This window comes from Macaca mulatta, chromosome 4 (genome assembly GCF_049350105.2).
Source record: "Macaca mulatta isolate MMU2019108-1 chromosome 4, T2T-MMU8v2.0, whole genome shotgun sequence".
Classification (NCBI taxonomy): domain Eukaryota; kingdom Metazoa; phylum Chordata; class Mammalia; order Primates; family Cercopithecidae; genus Macaca; species Macaca mulatta.
The window spans coordinates 3,520,560-3,543,380 of NC_133409.1; the positions used below are offsets into that span (position 1 = coordinate 3,520,560).

Consider the following 22,821-nt stretch of genomic DNA (forward strand, 5'->3'; position numbering starts at 1 on the left):
AGTTAGATGGAGTCAGTTCCTCAGTGGGCAGGTATACTCTCCAGCTATTAGCTGTTTCTAGAAGGGGCTGGCATTACCTCAGGCCATAGAAAGTGGTTTTCCAGAGTCCCCATGAGCTGCTTCCAGAGCCCAGCTTTCTGAAATGGATCCTGAGGCCTGGGGTGGGTTCCATGAGCTGGCCCACGACAAGCCCAGGCCATTTGCTGTGGTGCTTGCTACACCTGTCCCACTAAGTTCACGTCAGCATCTTTAAACTTTGTGTTTGGGATCCGGCTATGATACTGCCACTGCACTTCATTTATTTAAAGTATAAATCAAATACTTTTTTACTGCATTTTGTTCCTTGCAATCTCAGTAGCATATTGAGGTTAATGAGTGAATTAAAGTTCCATTTCCCCTTTGAAAGTAGCTCACCCCTCCATTTGTGGTCCTTTCTAAAGCACGCCAGGGTTTCAGCACAGCAAGACTCACTGCAGTTGTGCTGGTGACACTGGGGCCTGGCACACCTGGACAAAGGCCCAAGGTGGGTGCTGGGATGGGGCAGCTTGGTGAGCTCAGGGAAGCATGCACCATGCAGAATGGCAATTTTCATGCATCCCTGTTCTGTCCACGACTTCTTGTGTCTTTCCATTTTCCATAGTCACGAAAATTCCGGGATCCAGCACTCAGCCCTGCCAGCCTGGCTCCACCTACTTCCCTCTCAGGCCCTCCTGTCGGTCCTCATAGGACTCTCTGAGTGGGCTTTTGCTCCGGGGTCTTCATGACTCCCCCAGCATGAGGGGAGGATAACACCATTATGTGATAAACACTTTAGAAAGAGCATCTGACCGCAAAACCAGAATGGGACTTTAAGCTCCACAGCACCATTCTCTCTTGTGCCCTCAGATGTATAATAAAATCATCTTCCCAGGGACTCTTACTGGAGAATCTACCTGCCTACCTACCGTGCCCCATACCTGGCATTTGTGTAGCCTTTAAATGCTGCGTCCTGAACTACTCTGACTTTGAACAAACTGTAATTTCAGAAGAAAAAAAAAATCCTTGATAATGAATAGCCATTTGTCATGGGCAAAGCCACAGGTGCATGTGGAGAGGAGTCTGACCTTTAAATCAGGAGTCTGTGCACACTGCAGGCGGATAAATGCACAGGGATTGGGTTTGCCACCGGGCAAAGACCGGGGCTCCAGAGGTAGTTCATGCTGTTCCTTGTTTTCAGAGTACTAAATCTGGGTAAAGTCACGTGTTTCTTAATAACAGGGATAAATTCTGAGAAATCACCTTGATATGGTTTGGCTGTGTCCCCACCCAAATCTCACCTTGAATTGTAGTTCCCCACGTGTCATGGGAGGGACCTGGTGGGAGGTAATTTAACCCCCATGGTGGCTTCCCACATGCTGTTCTCATGATAGTGAGTTCTCACGAGATCTGACGGTTTTATACGGGGCTTCCCTCTTTTGCTCGGCACTTCTCCTTCCTACCATCATGTGAAGAAGGACATGTTTGCTTCCCCTTCCACCATGATTGTAAGTTTCCTGAGGCCTCCCCAGCTGTGCAGAACTATGAGTCCATTAAACCCCTTTCCTTATAAACATCCCAGTCTTGGGTATGTCTTTATTAGCAGTGTAAGAACAAACTAATATACACCTTTAGGCAAGTTCATCATTGTGTGAACATCATAGAGTATACTTACACACACTTAGGTGATATATACATCTTCATTGATATACCTATCTTTCCATATGGAAAACAGAATGTCCCGGCATCATTACTGAACATCAGTTATTTCCCCTACTTGATCTCAATGCCAATATCAAGTGCCATCCAACAGGTCTCTACATCTGCTCCATTATAACGTTATGGGACCACTGTTGGACATACGGTCTGGCATTGAGTGAAACATCCTTGTGACTGTGTACAGGAATGTCTTCGTAACATCAGTAGGAAGAACTCTCAGGCCTAAAGAACATGGCAAAATTCTGCCTTTGTCGTCTGCAAAAGTAACTGAAATCTGTTTACCTGGTATTATATTGCATTATGAAAGGAAGAACAAGCTTATTCAACACCTGGGTAAGCATGGGTCTAGATACGGCACTCATAGTGCTGGTTTGCAGTGTGGTTGCTGTCTTGTTTCATTTAAGAGGACTGTTGAAGCTAATTGCCAGATGATGCAGAACATCATCTCAAAGGCACTTTTAGTCTCTGTGGTCTTTTTTCCTAGATAATATGACAAAGAAGGTAAATCTCTTTCTGAAAATAACTCTGAAATATCAGCATCTTTTGCTGAGTCAAACCCTTCATTGATGTAGGAAGCATTTCAATCTTTAGCTCTAAGCATTAGACTCTTAACTCTGCATCTAATTCTTAAACTGGCAAAATTGAAAATTGAGAGTACAAAATCAACACCAAAAAATCACTGAAAACTGCACACATGCTATTGTACACATCCCACTTGCTAAAAAGAAAAATGAGAAAGAATCATAAGAAATCTTACTGAGAATAATTTTAGAAGACTTTGGGGAAAAAACTGAAATATTTGGATAAATTTCTTCCTTATTCAATGGAATAAGGCATTCTAAGAAAAGAATATTAGATAAGTAAAAAAAGACTCTGCTCTTAAAATTCATAGAAATTACTCTTCTTCCTTACATGCTGTGAAAAAAATGCCAACATAAACTCGAGTTTGTAAATGTAAAACGTTATCAAGTATGAAAATATGTTTGCATTCATTTTGATGACGGATGTCCCCATCTTTGGATGAATGATCAAACAGTAGCTCACCTTTGCAGTTTCCTCGATACGCAATCTCTAGCTGGGGGTCTTTGCACTTGGCACGTTGAAATTCACAACGGGAAAGGAAGGTCCTTCCGTCAGATGCGCAGAGAGGTTTCTGAGGCGAACCCGCACAGTCCAAGCTACAATCCTTGTCTTTATCTTGATCGACTCTCAAAAACTTAAAGGAGAAAAAAAGAAGCCAGACAAATTTAAAGACACATTCTTCAGAGCAGCAGAAAACAGAAGGCTGCCCCAGGCCACTTCACGGTCAGGGAATAAAAGCTTGAGGGATAACGCACCCCCGGTTCTCACCCCTACCAGAAGCATCACAGGCACGTCTGAACGTTTTAGCCATTATCTGTTTCAAAAGCCTAGCTAATTTGGACGTTCTCTATATCAACATCGGCCATCTGACACAGAACAACATGTGAATCGTTGGTCTTTGAAGGGGATGCACGTGTGCCTGACTCACCCTAAAAGTCTGAGTAGCAATGTTTTCCTTTTAATTTGTGAATTCACTGACGAATTTGCCTCCACATTCACCACATTATTACCATTCTTCTGGAAGTGACAAGTATCAGGAATGTCCACTGGCTGGAACTGGGAGGGAATCCTTCCTGATTTAAATGGTGCCACACAGTTTCGTCTACATTCTCCAAATACAGATGAACTCTACATTCAACTGGACTAGGTTGCATTCACTTGGACTATTGTTCTTTGAATAAATGTTTGTTGAATGAATGAGTGACCTCATGGCCCAGAGGAAGCTTGTGTATTTCTCTGAAAATGCCTAAGGCACAGGAACACTCTCTGCAGGGCACAGACATCGCCTAATGGCCATGTGTGCCCTGCAGTTCCCACGGCAGCTCCAGGCCCCTGATCTCCCTCCTGCTCTTTTACAGCCTGACACACGCTTCAGAGCTCGCCGGACCCCAGGGAAGCCTCTGATCTGGGCATGCTGGCCCCGCGTGTTTTCCTTGGACAAGTCATCAGTGTCCTGCCACTTCCTGACCGGCCACTAGTCCTGTCCGGGCCTCCATCAGCCAGACGAAACACCAGACACCAAGGGGAAGCTCAAGGTGACCCTGAGGAAGCGTCTGTGTTCCAGGACAAACGGGATTGTCAGAGGCCTTTGGTCCCCAGACTATCACCTGCCCCAGGGGGTGTTTTCCCTGATTCAGAACAGAGACAATACATTAACTAGAAGAAAGAAAGAAGCGTGCAGAGCTGTGGCTGGCAGAACATAGGCTACGGTAGTACATGGCCCTCTGGGTGTGGTGTGCACGTGAGCGGGGCTATGTGGCATTGTTCGTCCAGCGATATTGGTGGGGATAAAGAGAGTGCTGCTCCAATCCCTCTTCCAGTTTGAGCAGCGGGAAGATAGGGTTGAGGTTCAGCAGAAGCTGGGGGGCCCTCATCAGCATGCTCCTTTACCAGTGAGAGAGGAAAAAGAAATTCACCAACTCAGGATGGTGCATTCCTTGAGAAGCTAAGAAACTTTCTGACTTGAAGTCTGCATCTCAGCTGGCTCTGTTTAAAGGTTAGCTTTGCCCGGCTAATCAGCATGGTAACCCTCGGTGCTGTGGATCGCCAGGCGGGCTGTGTCAGTGGAGCTAACTCGGCAAGGCTGGCCGTGGAAATTACACTCACTTGTATATTATTGTCACATAGAGCTGTCAGCACCACTGTGGGTTAAGTCTCAGTTCTTTTAAAACTGTGCTGTGCTATCTTGAAGATAAATCTTGACCCAAACTTTGCAGGAACTACGGTGACCTTGATGGGCAGTGGAAGGAATCATAACCTGTGATTTCCTGAATGAAAATTTATCAACTTTAAATAATTTGCCCAATGTTACACATACAATTTTTTTAAACCTTCACAGTGATTTAAAAAAAAACCCTAAAAATAGAGATTAGCCAAAAGCCGAAGCTGGACTCAAAGCCAGGGAGGGCACACAAGATGCTGTAGGGGCCGGATGGCCCGTGGGGAGCCCCAGACCTCACCAGAAATCCAGGCAGGGTCCTCAGAGCTCCCGACCTGAGGACTGTGACAGCGGCAGGTGTGGCTAAGAACAGGTGAGCCTGTGTGTTTTGGAGCTCACAAAGCTACTTGGCAGTGGCCTTGCCCAGATTTGGGGATGAAGGCTGGAGCCAAGGGACAGGTGAGCAGCACCCGGAGGTGGCGGGGCCTTTGCCATCTCAGAGCGAGCTATTTTTCACGTTTGTTCCGTTTCAAACAGCATGCTCTAATTTTCCTGAGAATAAGCTCACCTGCTGAAACGATTCAGGTTTGTTTTAGCTAAGAGGCGAGTGAAAACAGATCATTGCCTTTCAGGGTATTGCAAAATTGTGTGCTTTACTTAAAGAGGGCAGAGCCGGCACACAAATACATTCAGTTGAATTCTGCCATGGATGAGTCTCAGCCACGTTTTTCACTTCACCAACACGCACTGCCCAAGCTCTTCCAGCGGTGGGGGGCGCCCCGGGGCAGGCGGCTCCTGGGAGACATGGCCTTCGGGTGCTGTGCCTTGGGAAGTTCCTCCACCCGCTGAGATGCTGCCTGGATCTTATAAAATGCTTCGGAGTCATTCCTTGCCCCCCAGCACTTGAGGATCTCGGCAGCCTCGTTCTCGCAGCACACAGCTGGCCGGAGCAGCGCAGCTTTGTACCCAAGAAAGGGGGGAAAACCAGAAAGAAAACGTGAACCTGCCGTGTGTTCGGAGGAGCCCCAGGTGCCTTCGTTTCACACAGGGGCCCGCCCTATTCATAGCTGTCTTCTACTGTAGAGGAAAAGATGGAATAACCTAAATCCTGTTAATTTTTATGTTTAAGGGGTGGTCTCTATGTATTTCCTGAACCCCTAAGTGAGGAGATGCTGAGGACTTAGGAAGATGCTGTAATTATCATTTTCTCTAAAGGAAAAGAGACAGCCTCGACATTTTTTCTCAAATAAAAGTGGCCAGCATCCAGGCATTTGGAATTTGACCATAATTCTTGATAATTTACTGGTGCAGAACAATGGAAGTATGATTTCTCAGGAATAAGAGAATACACAGGTTATGTGTATGTTTCTCCCCTACTTCCTGTTTAATAGCAATTAAATTTCACAGGAGACAGTGCAGGTAAGAAAATAAGCTTTTAACTAAGTTGTGTTCATTAACAAACAGCCCATTCAAGAAAAATAAATATTCCTATTCCAAAGAATTCACTATGTGTTAAAAGAACTCGGTTGAGAGTCTTAAAACTAATTCGAGATAAAAAGTACTTTGCTAAATTTAGAATGCAATCAATTGGACATCGAGTGACTTTATTTTAAAAAGAAAACTCAGAATTGCAGGGGTTTTTTATTTCTTTTGATTTCCACGAAGCAGTGCTATTTGCACAGGTGCAAGGAGCCCAGGTGTAAGGGTTGGGGGAGGGAAGGGCACACGAAGTGTCTTTGTGGATACCAAGTAGCTCACACATTAGAAAACCAGTCAGACAGATTCAATGGGTTAAAGTCATGGTCTATGCTTCTTCTTAATAAATTACTGGGTTTGGGCCAGAAGAAAAAGATTAAAACAAAAACCATTTACAAAACAGGTAAAAGCACTCTTCAAATATTAACATATTTAAAATTTCTCCTTATAATATTGATTAAATACTTCTCTGACTATATGAGATAATGCATGGCATGAGAAGACATTAAGGAAGTTTTGCCTCTGAAATACATAATTCTGTAGCTGTAAGATTTGCAAGGCCAGGCGCAGTGGCTCACACCTATAATCCCAGAGCTTTGGGAGGCCAAAGCAGGAGGATCTGCTGAGGCCAGGGATTTGAGACCAGCCTGGGCCACACAGTAAGACTCTGTCTGTATCAGGCGTGGGGGGAAATTAGCCAGGTGTGGTGGTGTAATAAAATAAAGTGCACAATAAATGTGCACCTGTGGACCCAGCTACTTAGGAGTCTGAGGTGGGAGGATCACCTGAGCCCGGGGAATTGGAGGTTGCAGTGAGCTATGACTGTGCACCAGTGCACTCCAGCCTGGGCAAGTGAGACCTTGTCTCAAAAAAAAAAAAAAATCTCAAAAGCCCACACTTTCTAAATAACAGGCCAAGAGAAAATAAATGGTGTCCACGTGTTTGCTTTCTCTTAATGGGAGGTGCACACAGGAAGAAATGAGATTGAACAGAAGACAGGACAGCGCTGGCAACAAAGCCCAGTGCCTGGAGAGCCTGCACAATTCTGAAAGTCACTGGGGACAGGTGGGAGAGTGGTTACAGACTCAAGCCTGCTTTAAAGAATCATTTCTCCATTTTTTAAGCCTGGACTTTCTCAGGTGCAGAAAACAGGGTCCTACTCTTTTAGAACAGAGAACCTAAATCTTCCATGCAAATATGGAAATCCCGTTTCAGAGCCCGCAATGCGAAGCTTAAATATAAAAGGAAAACACAACTCTCCATGGGACATTTTCTCCCAGAGATGGACATTCCATTCACTCATTCATCCAGTATCCGAGAGCCGGACATTCCATTCACTCATTCATCCAGTATCCGAGAGACAGACATTCCATTCACTCATTCATCCAGCATCTGAGAGACGGACATTCCATTCACTCATTCATCCAGTATCCGAGAGACGGACATTCCATTCACTCATTCATCCAGCATCCGAGAGACGGACATTTCATTCACTCATTCATCCAGTATCTGAGAGATGGACATTTCATTCACTCATTCATCCAGTATCTGAGCGACAGACATTTCATTCACTCATTCATCTGGCATCTGAGAGATCTGGCATCTGAGAGACGGACATTTCATTCACTCATTCACCCAGCATCCGAGAGACGGACATTCCATTCACTCATTCATCCAGCATCTGAGAGACGGACATTTCATTCACTCATTCATCCAGTATCTGAGAGATGGACATTTCATTCACTCATTCATCCAGCATCCGAGAGACGGACATTCCATTCACTCATTCATCCAGTATCTGAGAGATGGACATTTCATTCACATATTCATCCAGTATCTGAGCGACAGACATTTCATTCACTCATTCATCTGGCATCTGAGCGATCTGGCATCCGAGAGACGGACATTCCATTCACTCATTCATCCAGCATCCGAGAGACAGACATTCCATTCACTCATTCATCCAGTATCTGAGAGACGGACATTTCATTCACTCATTCATCCAGTATCTGAGAGATGGACATTTCATTCACTCATTCATCCAGCATCTGAGCGACAGAAATTTCATTCACTCATTCATCTGGCATCTGAGAGATCTGGCATCTGAGAGATGGACATTTCATTCACTCATTCATCTGGCATCTGAGAGATGGACATTCCATTCACTCATTCATCCAGTATCCGAGAGACAGACATTCCATTCACTCATTCATCCAGCATCTGAGAGACGGACATTCCATTCACTCATTCATCCAGTATCCGAGAGACGGACATTCCATTCACTCATTCATCCAGCATCCGAGAGACGGACATTTCATTCACTCATTCATCCAGTATCTGAGAGATGGACATTTCATTCACTCATTCATCCAGTATCTGAGCGACAGACATTTCATTCACTCATTCATCTGGCATCTGAGAGATCTGGCATCTGAGAGACGGACATTTCATTCACTCATTCATCCAGCATCCGAGAGACGGACATTCCATTCACTCATTCATCCAGCATCCGAGAGACGGACATTTCATTCACTCATTCATCCAGTATCTGAGAGATGGACATTTCATTCACTCATTCATCCAGCATCCGAGAGACGGACATTCCATTCACTCATTCATCCAGTATCTGAGAGATGGACATTTCATTCACTCATTCATCCAGTATCTGAGAGATGGACATTTCATTCACTCATTCATCCAGTATCTGAGCGACAGACATTTCATTCACTCATTCATCTGGCATCTGAGAGATCTGGCATCCGAGAGACGGACATTCCATTCACTCATTCATCCAGCATCCGAGAGACAGACATTCCATTCACTCATTCATCCAGTATCTGAGAGACGGACATTTCATTCACTCATTCATCCAGTATCTGAGAGATGGACATTTCATTCACTCATTCATCCAGTATCTGAGCGACAGACATTTCATTCACTCATTCATCTGGCATCTGAGAGATCTGGCATCCGAGAGACGGACATTCCATTCACTCATTCATCCAGCATCCGAGAGACGGACATTCCATTCACTCATTCATCCAGTATCTGAGAGACGGACATTTCATTCACTCATTCATCCAGTATCTGAGAGATGGACATTTCATTCACTCATTCATCCAGCATCTGAGCGACAGACATTTCATTCACTCATTCATCTGGCATCTGAGAGATCTGGCATCTGAGAGACGGACATTTCATTCACTCATTCATCTGGCATCTGAGAGATGGACATTCCATTCACTCATTCATCTGGCATCTGTGGAAGTTAGTTGCACCACTTTAAATGTATTTTAGAAACCCTTAACTTCAGTATTTTATTGTCTTCGCCTTCTTGCTCCCAGTCTTTCAGAATAAAGCCTCATGTTTCCAGTTAGCTCAAAAGTCAGACCCAGCTTGAACGGAGCATATTAAATAGTTATTAAGTGACCCCTCTCTGTAAAAGGCATTCTACCGGAGGATGGGATTTTGAAGAAGCACCTGCCCTCATGAAGCTGAAAATCCAGAAGGCAGAAATGTACATCTACAAATGATGACCATGCTGTATAAAGAAGAACACAGGTGCCTGAGTGGCTCAGAGGGAAGATCGGTCAAAGCCGATTTGGGGGGATATCTGCTGCTTCCTAAAAGATGATCTAAGGCAGAGGTCCCCAACCCTGTATTCATCTGTATTTACAGCCACTCCCCATCACTCACATTACCCCCTGAGCTCCGCCTCCTGTCAGATCAGCAGTGCCATTAGATTCTCATAGCAGCGTGAACCGTATTGTGAACTGCGCATGTGAGGGGTCTTAGGTTGCCGGTCCTTATGAGAATCTAATGCCTGATGATTTCTCACTGTCTCCCATCTCCCCCGGATGGGACCATCTAGTTGCTAGAAAACAAGCTCAAGGTTACCACTGATTTTACATTATGATAAGTAGCATCATTATTTCATTATATATTACAATGTAACAATAGGAATAAAGTGCACAATAAATGTAACACGCTTGAATCATCCGGAAACCATTCCCCACCCACCGGTTCATGGAAAAATTGCTGAACGTCCCTCATGCCAGAAAGGTTGGGGCTGCTGATCTAAGGAACCCAGAGAAGCTGGATGAGAAGCCGTGTGAGCTGGCATCCCAGGGCAAATCCATACGCGTGGATTGTCAAGGCCAGCAGTAGGAAGAAATCGGAAAGGACGCCACTGAAAGCAGGCCTCGTGTGTCATCGTGGTGGTCAGTGCCTCTCAAATCAATGCACTGGCCTCGCCTGAGGACCTGAGGAGACCAAGGTTCAAACAGAAAACGAAGAGGTGCTGGGCTCCTCCCTCCGGCAGAGGATTCTGAGGAGTGTGCTGTCCTCACCACGACACAGATGAGGCCAACGAACAAACTCTGCACAGGATCTCACCAATTTTGTGGTGCGGTTTTTTGATCCTCCCTGATGCACCAGACTGAGTCACAGACGCTCAGTGTGGGGGCATCAACATTGGATTCTGGCCGCTGCAGCCTCTGTGGGACACTGAGAGGGCATCACGTTCCTAGCACAATCTGGTGGTGCCACTGGGCTCTGCACCAACAGGGGAGAGTTAATGCTGGTTCTGCATTTTTCCACCTGTGCAATCTCTGAGACTCGATTTGCTAATCTGAAAATAAGAGTAATAATACCTTGTCACCTTTGAGGTAGCTGTGAGGATAAAATAACAAGCTCTCCCACATGTGGACGAGGACCGTGAAGAAAACCAGCATGTGGGGAGGGCATTTGCTTCCCAGCCTCAGCACAGCCCTGCTGACGGAGGTGCCTTCCAGGAGCACGGAGACTCACCAGGAGGAGCTCACTGTGGAGATGTGACGTAAGTGCTCTCTGCTTGTTTAGAAAACAAGCAAGGTGGGCAGGCATGGTGGCTCACACCTGTAATCCCAGCACTTTGGGAGGCCGAGGCAGGCAAATCACCTGAGGTCAGGAGTTCAAGACCAGCCTGGCCAACATGGTAAAAGCTCATCTATATTAAAAATACCAAAATTAGTTGGGCATGGTGGTGGGTGCCTGTAATCCAGTCACATGGAAGGCTGAGGCAGGAGAATCACTTGAACCCAGGAGGCAGAGGTTGCAGTGAGCAGAGATTGTACCACTGCACTCCAGCCTGGGCAACAAGAGTGAGATTTTGTCTCAAAAAAAAAAAAAAATAGACTGGGTGCTGTGGCTCACACCTGTAATCCCAACACTTTGGGAGGCCAAGGCAGGCGGATCACGAGGTCAGGAGATTGAGACCATCCTGGCTAACACAATGAAACCCCATATCTACTAAAAATACAAAAAATTAGCCAGTCGTGGTGGCACACACTTATAATCCCAGCAACTCAGGAGGCTGAGGCAGAACAATCACTTGAACCCAGGAGGCGGAGGTTGCAGTGAGCCGAGATTGTGTCACTGCACTCCAGCCTGGGCAACAGAGCAAGACCCCCTCTCAAAATTAAATTCATTTTAATTCAATAAATTAAATTAAATTGAAAAGTAAGTGAGGTGTGAATCAGAGACACTGGGCATCAGCTTTTCGAAGGCAGCTTGTCTTAGTAAGTTTAAGAGTCTGAGTGAAATCACTCAGAGAGTAAGGACAGTGGTGATAATGCAGGTCCCATCAGCACTCCTGACCCCCTTTTGCCTTTTCGTTCTATTTATTGGGTACCCACAGGACTTTAAAAACCAAGAGCAAACGATTGAATGGGATGAATTTGTTTTAATCTGCATGACCAGATTACAGCTACAAACCCAATACATATGCAGAAGGTAACTGTGGGCAGATGCAGGGCATGGAGGGCCATCACACTGACAAGGCTTTGTGGTCGAAGGGAACAAGCTGACCTTGGTGAGGGTAGAAGAGCAAAGTGACCAGGGACATGTATGGAGCCATGTGAGCTCTGGTTTCTTCACCTGTCCAGGGGAGGTGATAACGATGATGACTGTTTCATAAAGATGATTGTGAAAACAAAATGTGACAGTGCACAAGAAAGTGTTTGGAAAAGATACGAAGATGTTGTTTGCAAGAAGGCCCTGGAGCAGAGGTCCTGCTTATTTACCATTTAAATGAATATAGGGTATGTTTGCCATTTCAACTCTGGTGTGTGAGCACTAAGGGATCCTCCTGCTGGTGATCATTTTCAAAGAGAAAATGAGAAGTGTGCAGTAAAAAGGGAACTAAATCAGAAGTTCAAGAAGAGAGAGCAGGTTTCTCCAGGCAGCCTGGGAAAGACGGAGGCAGGTGCAGGAAAGAAGGCGAGGGCTTAGCCCCGCAACGGAGCTGCCAGAGCCAGGTATCTGCAGCCAGCGGGAAGACCCGAGGGATGTGCAGGAGGACGTGGCCAGGGTGAGGCAGCCCCTCTCAGGACCAGACACCTGGAGACACTTCCACCTTCTGTGGGGAACCAAGACGGGCCTCTCAGGATGCACACACAACCAAGCGAGGCTGAATCCCAGCCACCCCCGGGTGACATTGTTGAGTACGGAGATCCCAGAGGAAAGCAGGAGACCTGAGGCCGTGGTTGTTTCTCTCTCTGTTTACCACGCTGCCTTTGTTTTTTTTTTTAGTAGACCTGCAACTTTTTATAAGTGTATTTACCAATGGTTTACTGGCTTTTGGTCCCCTGACCCAGGATTTCCTAGAGCTCTTGGTTCCATCTTCCCCCACCTCACGCTCTGCAGGGTGGGCTTCAGGTTCTGGGCCCCACAGCGAGGGACGGACAATGCAGGTTCCTGGCCCCACAGTGAGAGATGGACAATGCAGGTTCCTGGCCCCACAGTGAGAACAGACAATGCAGATTCCTGGCCCCACAGCGAGGGACGGACAATGCAGGTTCCTGGCCCCACAGTGAGAACAGACAATGCAGATTCCTGGCCCCACAGCGAGGAACGGACAATGCAGGTTCCTGGCCCCACAGTGAGAACAGACAATGCAGATTCCTGGCCCCACAGCGAGGGACGGACAATGCAGATTCCTGGCCCCGCAGCAAGGGACGGACAATGCTTTACTGTACTTCTTGCTCTGCAACTCTCTTCTCCTTTTCCAAAACATTTATTTTCTATTTATTGTCTTTCCCTGTCTCCACATCCATGTTAATTTCAATGACGAAAATGGATATTTTTGCCCCTTGAGAGAAATCTCTTAGGTTATTCATTGTTCCAATCTAGGTTTAATTGAGATTCAGTAGGAACTCTGTTATTCTAAAATTCTTCCTAATAAGATATGATAAGGATGGTGTTACCTTAATGCAATAATTATCTCTGGCAACGACAACAAAAGATTACGCTTAGCATCCTACCACAATTCTTACGGGTCAGAGGTGTCTAGAGGCACAAGGTAGATTCTGCAAATCCCCTAGGAAATACTAACACAGCTGAACTTGCCCTCTCGTAAGCAATGTCCGCTCTATCGGAGAGTCTTGTCATGCTTTCGGTCACTTAAAAGTGTTTCCAGGAGGTTCATGCAGCCTCAGGAACCATCCTCATTGCTCTAGCTACAAAAATGCTTCTTATCCAGGGTCTCGGTGAGGATCAAGACGCCCCTGGATGAGTATGAAGCACTCGTGTGCGTCCTCAGCCGCCACTGTGAAGCAGTAACCTTGTAGACGCGGAATGCACGGGCACAGACTCTAAGTCCAGTGCTCCTGAGCCCACGGACGGTACCTCCTCGGGGGCAGAGACGCTTGTGCACCCACATGGCCTCGGAGTCCAGCAGTGTCTGGCCAGCACAGGCTCAGTGAAGAGTGTTGTCTTCAGAGCCACATCCGCGTAGCCACCCAGGGTCCCTACAGAATCACCGGGGCAAGTAGCAGGGCGGAGAGAAGGTGTTCGAGAAAATGAGTGCAAGAACACAGGGCCTGACCATGCGGAGACCCTGGAACACCTCCGTGAGGGACCCTGTCGGGAGCCACGTGTGAACGCCGTCCTTCCACCCGAGTCAACAGGAGGCCCTCAAACGCCAAGTACAAAACACCTCCAGCATTCAGAGTTCCCTCCCTCCTACTTCAGTCTCCCCTTCTCTGGCTCTACCCTCTTTGGATGTCATCTCTCTTTTCTTTTTCTTTCTTTCTTTTTTTTTTTTTTTTGGAGACAGAATTTCACTCTGTCACCTGGGCTCGAGTGCAGTGGGGCAATCTGGGCTCACTGCAACCTCTGCCTCCTGGGTTCAAGTGATTCTCTTGTCTCAGCCTCCTGAGTTGCTGTTGCACTACAGGCGCCACCACGCTCAGCTAATTTTTGTATTTTTGGATAGAGACAGGGTTTTGCAATGTTGCCCAGGCTGGTCTCGAACTCCTGAGCTCAGGTGATCCACTTGCCTTGGCCTCCCAAAGTGCTGGGATTACAGGCATGAGCCACCGCACCTGACATGGACTTCATCTCTGTTAGCCTTTTTCCCTGCTCACAGCTTGAACACTGAGCACCTGGGCGAGGCATTGTTCTAAACACTTTACTGCATTAGTACCTTTAACCTAACCATCTTCTGTATTAAATGCTATCATTAGTCCAATTGTGCAGATAACAATGTGGAAACAGAGTGATTAATTAACTCACTCCTTCCTGATTGCACTGCTGGTCAGCGTGGGACCCCAGGGCCCAGTCTGCTCCACAGTCCCCTATTGGTTCTGGTTAAAAAAATGAAATGTGTAGCTCCTCACGGGCTCCCAGTGGAAAACTTACATGATAACTGGATATAAAGGAGTAGTTTCCAATTAACATAAAAACATACACAATGGAAATACATAAACTTACTTCCTTCACACGTAGGAGACAGTTAAAACTTTGGGAGGTGATACACAGTTGGATTTCTCTGCTGTAGACGTACAGGGAAAAAACAGATCTGACTTCTAACCTGAAGGTCTGACTCTCATCACTGCCCCATCTGCGGCACACTTCAGAGCTCATGTATAGCTCATCGGTCTCTGGGCTGCAACTCACAAAAGAGCAGATAAACTCCAACCTTTACCGACAGCAAAAGCAAACATGCTACCTGGAGAGTGATTAGCCAGTGACAAGATTACAGAGGTTAAATGAGAAGTGTCTGAAAATAAAAGTACAAATCAACCATGAAAATAAGTATGAAGCATGAGTTGCACTGCGGTTCCACATGCCCAACAGCACCCGGAATCATAGTGGCTCTCAGTGGCAGCGTGCAGCACCGTCTCCCAGGCAGTGGACTCCCATCTCCACCCCAGAGACTGACTCGTAGGGCTGGGAGAACCCAGGGTTTCCATGTGTGCTAGACAGGCTATGGGCCCTGGCCGTCCCCCGAGAGACTGACTCGTAGGGCTGGGAGAACCCAGGGTTTCTGTGTATAGTAGACAGGCTATGAGCCCTTGCCGTCCCCCCAGACTCTGACTCGTAGGGCTGGGAGAACCCAGGGTTTCTGTGTATAGTAGACAGGCTATGAGCCCTTGCCGTCCCCCCAGACTCTGACTCGTAGGGCTGGGAGAACCCAGGGTTTCTGTGTATAGTAGACAGGCTATGAGCCCTTGCCGTCCCCCCAGACTCTGACTCGTAGGGCTGGGAGAACCCAGGGTTTCCATGTGTAGTAGACAAGCTATGAGACAGGCTATGGGCCCTGGCAGTCCTCACAAAACACGGTCACATGTTGCGGCTCTCTGACCACTCAGCCCGCAGCAGGAAGGGCGATCAGAAAAGAACGGCTCCCCTACCATTCCAATGACACAGACAACCCCAATGACCCGACCTCTTTTATTGAAGAACTAGCTCTGTTTTCATTACAGTATATAATTCACAAATTCCCTGAGAGCCTTGACATTTTCTGGAACAGCTAAAGTACCCGACAGACAGCCACTCTTTCCCTCTCTGTCCTTAGGTTTCCCTGGAACAGCGAATGCATTTGCTGATGAAATGACATTTTCAAAGGCATTCAGCCAGAGTTTCTTTTCTGAGGCTCTTGCTCATTTCAAAGCATTTAGAGCAAATTACACTAAAATACATGTTAGAGAATATGAGAGGAACCTGGAAAGCCAGGGAAATGCATCCAAACGCCGAGATACCAGATAATTTGTTTCTTCGCCAAACCTCAGTGGAGACTGTGTTATTCGGTGAAATCATTTCCACTGAGAGGCATAACTGAAGGATTTAAAATAGGAAACATAAAAGGCAGATCCTTGCTGGAAACAATATGTCTGAGAGGCAGCTCCACAGATCACCTGTCTCCCACTCATCCTGGTGAAGAGAAACGGTTCCCCGTGAAAGGAATGGGCAGCAGCCGTGCAGTCCCACGGGTACAAGCACAACAAAACGGCCCAGCGTGTAAAGGTCAGTGTGACAATGTGATCCAGCATGTAAGTCAGGGGCCTCTGATCTCTGCATAAAGTCCAGGCAGCCTCCAGCCCTGTGTCTCTATCTAAAGGCAGTGAGACCTCATTTTATTCTAAACGTCACCCACAGCCCTTCAGCAGCCCCCATCATCACAGTTCTGTGTCCATTTATTTTGCTTTGTGGGGGGCAAAACATGGATGTAGGGAGATCTCAAAACTAAGAATGCTTAGCTGCCAATGCTGGCCACGACTGAATGACCGGAAGACCGAGTTAGTCTCTTGCTTCATCTGAGCCGGGTTTTCCTGATGAGACCATGGGCTCCTAACAAGCATTTGTCCAGTGCATGTCCAGAGAACGGTATGTTCTTGCTCCCATTGAGGCCTCTTGCTCCCATTCAGGACTCCTGGGAACCTGCTTCCCCTGTCACTGAGGGATCTGCACGCTCATTGCCCAGGCGGACAGGAGGGTCCCTGGAGGAGAGAGGGCACTCAAGAAGGCCCCCACCACCATCCGCATGCACCACCACATGCCACAAAGGCCACAGATATCTGTGAAAGGAAGGGTGAATTCTTTTCTCTGTAATCAAAAGAGCTGGATCCCCTTTGCCCACACCTGGGGGCAGGTGCAGAGGCCATCCCCTTTGGAAGGGATGTTGTCAGGGCTGGAGGCTAAATGGAGCTGCTCACAGGGTCACGCATGAACACACGAAGATGCCAGCCCAGGCGCCTCATTCGACCACGAAGAGCTGAGGCTCCCAGCGGTCACCTGGCTCCTCTGCAAGGGAAGGAGAACCCAGCCACGGGCCTGGGGCCCAGGCCCCTGCCCTCCACTCCAACTAAGACCTTTAACCACAGGGCCAGGGCTCGGCCTTCTTTCCCCAGGACCGCAGCCCCAGGGCTCTTGCATAGCATAGCTTTACATTCACAGGCTTTGAGAGGAAGGGGCCGGGCCTGGGCCACAGAGCCCCCTCTAGCCCTCTGCCCAGCCTTCCCCACGCTTGCTGGGGCCGCATCTTCACCTCGCCTGGAGGAGAGGCAGCGGGGGCTCCGGTCAGGCTCCTGTTCCCCTCTCACCTTGGGTCACGCATTAAAACAGATTCTTTGAATTTTTGACAGCCTTTGTTTACTCTATGCGATAGCCCAGACATGGAATCCTTCCAAGAGAATTCTCCCCACAGTCCTCTGAAATGGAACAGCTGAAACGTCGTCACACCCCACTCAGAAGGGTCCCCATGCTGAGGTGTACAGTGCAATCTCGGAGATGGGCAGGGGAGGGCTCAGGAGGCCCCAGGGTGGGGGCCCTCGCCACTGCCTCCTGCAGTCCTTCACCCGACACCTCTCGGACCGCAGCCCTGTCCAGGTGCCGGCCGAGGAAGAAACCTCTCAGAAAGAAAGGAGCTCTTGGGACAGAACTCGAGGGCTGGGTCGACAGGCGATTGGTCCCATCTGCAACTCCACCATCACCTCCCAGCACGGGTAGGCTTCCTCCAGGCTTGGACAGTCCAACACACAAACCATGAGCCTTTATTCACCTTTAAATTAACTAAAATAAAGTAAAATCTGAAGCCAGCCACTCATTTGCTATGTGTTGAGTCCTCATGGCCTCCTGTGCTAGTGGCTGCTGTCCGAGACAAGGCAGCTCATAAATCATTTCCATCACTGCAGACAGCTCTTCCGGACAGTGTTATCTAGAAACAGGGACGGCAGGGCAAGCACTCCCCACCCTGACTTCCCAAACCCCAGCGTTTTCCACAGAATGCCCAAGAAACAAACAGTTGCAACAAGATGAATACAAAAAAGCTCCCTGGCTCTGTGACCAATCGAACCAATCCTGAATACCAAGCAGAGTAACTTAAGAAAAGTGTCTTGAAAATCACACTTAATTATAGAGAAAATAGAAACACCTTAATTACAGGAGGATGAGAAGCTTGGAGACTTTTGTGAAGGGAGTACCGAAGATTTCCAGGGACTTCAAAGGTATTTTAGACATTAATAGAAAAGAGCAAGGAGGCGGTGAGGGAGAGGAAATGCACGCAGGGCACCCATAGGCTTTGAGGTGTGAGCTCCCAGGTCCGCCTGGCCCTGACCGCTCATCAGTGAGGAGGCCAAGGAGGGCAGGGCGAGCCGCGTGGGTGGGTGAACCGTGCCAATGGGTGAAGCCACCATGGGGAGCTGCACAGGTGGGTAGAGCCCCCAGGGTGAACCCTGTAGGTGGGTGAAGTCACCATGGGGAACCGCGCAGGGGGGTGGAACCCCCACGGTGAACCCTGTCAGTGGGTGAAGCCACCATGGGGAACCGCGCAGGGGGGTGAAGCTGTGAGCCAGCAGAGCCCTGTGACCCGGGTCACACCTGTGTCCTGCAGCCAATGGGCAGGCAGTGTGGGGGTGGCAGGTGCAGGCCTGAGGGGTTTGCGGAGCCCTGCTTCCTAGGAGTGTCACCTGGGCTTTCTTTAAAGTTTCACCAAACGCGTCCTGGGCATTGCGAATTTCAGGGCTGTCGCCACAGTAAACACACACTCATTTATTGTTCAGGAGCTGCTCACAGCATCCCACATCTACGATCTGTATTTTACAGAACAATTAAATGTGACAAAGAGAATTAAAAACTCACGTTTCCAAGGAAAATGTTGGAGCTCTGGAAGCGACCCCAGCAGTGGGCACTGGGAGCCGCGGACAAGGTCACCCTGGCTGGCATCAGCCAGTGGCCGAGAGAGGAAGTGAGGAAGATCCACCTGCCACGGTGGGCTTTGCCTCGGTTAGAGGGGGCTGGACCCGCAGAGGGACCTACACCTGGGCCACAAGGAGCCTTTCCCTGGGACGCAGGTCCCTCCTTTCTGATTCACTCAGAGCAAGACAAAGCCCGGTCTGCAGGAGCCCACGTAGGGCGCAGGAGCATGGCTTTCCCGGGACCACTCTGAGCCAGGAGGTGTCTGTGTCCTGAGCCCACCCTGCTTTGCTCTTACCTTAGACCCTCTGAGAAGGGTCATGGTGTGAGCAGGCTCCCTGCGGGTTTCAGGAAGGTGCCAGGGCGGGGCCTGGAGGATGCAAGCATGAGGGAAGGGGCAAGGCCGAGTGAGGTGAGCACACCCCGGCCCAAGGGAGGTTCCCCGTTCCCCCGGAACTGCAGGCAGAGGGAGGCCTCCGCCAGGATGGTCCATCCCAGGCCTCCCAGGCCCAGTGCACTTAGACCAGGCTATGATTCCATCCCAGCAGCTGGGAGCAAAGTGGTGCCCGCCCTTCCCAGCCACCTCCCTTGCCCTTCAGCTGCTCCAGCCCAGGGCTCACTCTCACTCCCAGCCCTTTGGGAAAGAATTGCAAAACCCCAGTGTGAGGAGAGCTGCATTTCTCCATTCACATCTCCTCCAAGTCTTAGGCTTCCCAGGAAATCAGTGACGCTCTAAGCAGAGTAAGTCAAGGGGCACTGCCCACTCATTTTCAATGCACTTAGGAAGTGATTCCCTATCTTGATGGCTGCAAAAATGCATAGAAGAAACATTTTCTGTGTGTGTTCATTTATCCAAAAAGATTCTGATGGGCATTTTAACCCTAGTAAAGTGTTTCAGCTAAAGCCAAGAAAGTCTATCTAGGTGTTAAATTCAGAAAATGAGGAGAAGGAAGAAGACAGGCCAAGTATCCACTCTTTTCACACATTTGCTGGTTGGGTGTGCATTAGGTGCATGTCTGCTAAATCCTAAAGAGACCAGCTTATCACATGCCTGCCCTACCACTGAGCTACCTGAGCCCAGACCAAATACTTTGCCATGTCATAAAGAATGCTTGCACTCAGAGTGTGTAGAAGGAAAACTGCTCTTAGTAACATCTGGAATAACCATCTAATACACTTGCCAAGATTCGGACCAATATGCCTGGAATAATGTCAAACCAAGAAAACAATGAGGTTTATGATGGAAACAGAGACAAGACTTTAATTTAGGGTCGTTCCAATGGCATCGGAATGATCCCACACTCATAATATTTTAAGGTTACCAAACACACTTATGAAAGGTGGCTACCACATAGAATCTAATTTTGTTTTTTGAAGAGCAACTCCTCTGGAAGTTATTCTTGGCAGACACTGAATAGCAAGAACCAATTAAAATAGAAACAATAAAGATGGTTAGAAACTACATATGTCTGGGGAAATAAATATTCAGATGAAATTGATTTTCTTGGCTTTCTGTCATTTAACTAAGAAAAGAAAAACTAGCATTTATACACTTTTTTGAAAAATAAAATCAGGTCTACAATGTCAACTTGTTTGTCAAAAGCTAATTTTAACTACCTAGGATTTAATATCCCTAAAATGTTGATACTAATATATCAAATTAATATAATTTTAAGTTGCAAGACTCTTAGACAGCCAGATCTTATCACAGTGGTTTCCATTCTGAAGATGCCTTGGCCTTTGTACTTTGAACATCATTTTCTGAACAGTAACAGTTTTCCTTTGCCTCTGGAAACTGGTCACCTACTTTGCCACCTACACATCATTCACAAAACATTTGCTTTCATCGCCACGCAAAGCTGCAGAAGATCTTGTACAAGGTAAGATTATGAAGGAACAGGAATTAAGTTTTTAACAAATCCATACTTAGGCAGATCAATGTTCAAGTCAGTTCTTTAAATAAATCACTTTGGAGGCCGGGTGCGGTAGCTCACACCTGTAATATCAGCACTTTGGGAGGCCGAGGTGGGTGGATCACCTGAGAGCAGGAGTTCGAGACCAGCCTGACCAATATGGTGAAACCTCGTCTCTACTAAAAATACAAAAATTAACCAGGCGTGGTGGTGTGCGCCTGTAGTCCCAGCTACTCAGGATGCTAAGACAGGAGAATTGCTTGAACCCAGGAGGCAGAGGTTGCAGTGAACTGAGATCCTGCCACCGCACTCCAGCATGGGCGACAGAGTAAGACTCTATCTCCAAAAAAAAAAATCACTTTTGAGCATATCTAAACATTCCAACCATTTAGTCTTCATTCAAATTTGTGAACTCTTCCTTTGAGGCTACCTTCAGTGTATGGAGAGCTCAAGGACAGTCAGCCTTATGATGTCATGGGGTGATGCTGAAACCCAGATCCCGTTTGATCCTAACAAACCTACCACACAAGGAAAAGAAGGCACATTTCCTTACTCCGTAGACGGCAATTTGAAAGCCAGAGAAACGCAACATCTTGCCCAGAGTGAAAATTATTCTGTGGTGGTGAGAGGGTGTCAGGACAGGTAAGTGCCTCTGGTCACCGTCCACATTTTGTCCTGTGAGAGAGTGCTCTCTCTAAAATGTCAGCAGCCTCATAGGTCACATCATCTTGAGACTGAAAGAAAAGTCAGTTTAGAGAAACCTGCCTCGCACGGCAATGCTGTTTATTTAATCTTGTGGTAATAACTATGGAATTCGTGACAGATGCTCATGTGTATGTTTTCCGCCACACTTTTTCACCCCAGCACTGGACTGTTGTTGGTTTTGAGTGACACCTGTGACTGTCAAGTTGAGATTAGTCAGATTTGATCAACCCATTCTTGTGCGAATTTGTCCCTTGGCCTAGGACTAGCGAGCTGAGAGGTGGCAGAGCTTCCTTCATGTTTGTATAGTTCTTGCTTTGAAAATAGAAGGTGAACTGAAAGCTATGGAAAGGTAGGTGGACGTCTTGTGGATTAAAAATGGCCATCATGCATGTGCGTGTGTGCTTTGTATCTTGGAGAGGATGGGGCCAGCCAACGGTATTCTCATGTGCTTGACAAACTGAAACTTCCATTTTAAATACAACTGACTTTTCTCATTTAGACAGGAAAGTCCTGTATTTTTGCTTTCAACAGAAATATTCCCTTCAGATACAACCTGTAATTTCTCTTCCATGAATAAGAAATCGGGGAGACATTATTTTGTTTAATTAAGCACATTAGTAATGCCAGATGCAGACCAGTAAGACTGAGCCATGTTCAAAGAAATTCAGTATTAGGAGACTTCCTTCTAAAGTGAGAAAATGAGGTTTATCAAAAAGAAGAATGGGGGAGAATGTGTGGGTGGCTTGAAAATGGTTAAAAATAATATTTCAACGTAGTTAGCAATACCTAGACTTACTCCAGAGAGAACTTCAGATGTTGAACAGCACAGTTTACTCTCCATGGGGTTTATAATTTCTGTAGTTAAGGTTCCTGGTTAATTTTAACTTATAATATGGCCAACAAGCAATCTCTTTAAAAATAACAAAATAAAATCACAATTAAGTAAACTCAATGGCTCTTCTGTATCTGTGTCTGACAAGATTAGACACATTCCCACAGCTCATGCAGATATTTTCAATAGAGTAGCAAATTAATGTTTTGGTTTAAATTTTTATTAAATATTTTATTGTTATTATCAAAAATGTTTTTGATGTTTAAATATGCACAGGAAGCTCTGGCTGACTGGTGGGAGTTACTCACAAGGATCTTACAGCTAAATTGATCCCAAATACTTATTTTAAAAGATGCTCCATGGGTGACATCACCATGAAACCAAGCAGCCTTCACCTACCAGCCACCAGAAAGTTCTCAGACTGCCATGAGGTCTTGGAGACCTCCTTTCCTAATTCTTCTCTTGAC

At 47.1% G+C, this 22,821-nt stretch overlaps 1 protein-coding gene across 2 annotated transcripts in view; it reads right to left on the reverse strand.

Moving 5' to 3' along the window:
* Nucleotides 1-22,821, reverse strand: part of SMOC2 (SPARC related modular calcium binding 2) — a 222,139-nt gene that overhangs the window by 148,322 nt on the left and 50,996 nt on the right. For both annotated transcript variants that reach the window (XM_015137722.3, XM_015137721.3), the window contains exon 2: nucleotides 2,779-2,950. In XM_015137722.3, the coding sequence (XP_014993208.1) occupies nucleotides 2,779-2,950 (172 nt within the window). The remainder of the gene's footprint in view (nucleotides 1-2,778; nucleotides 2,951-22,821) is intronic.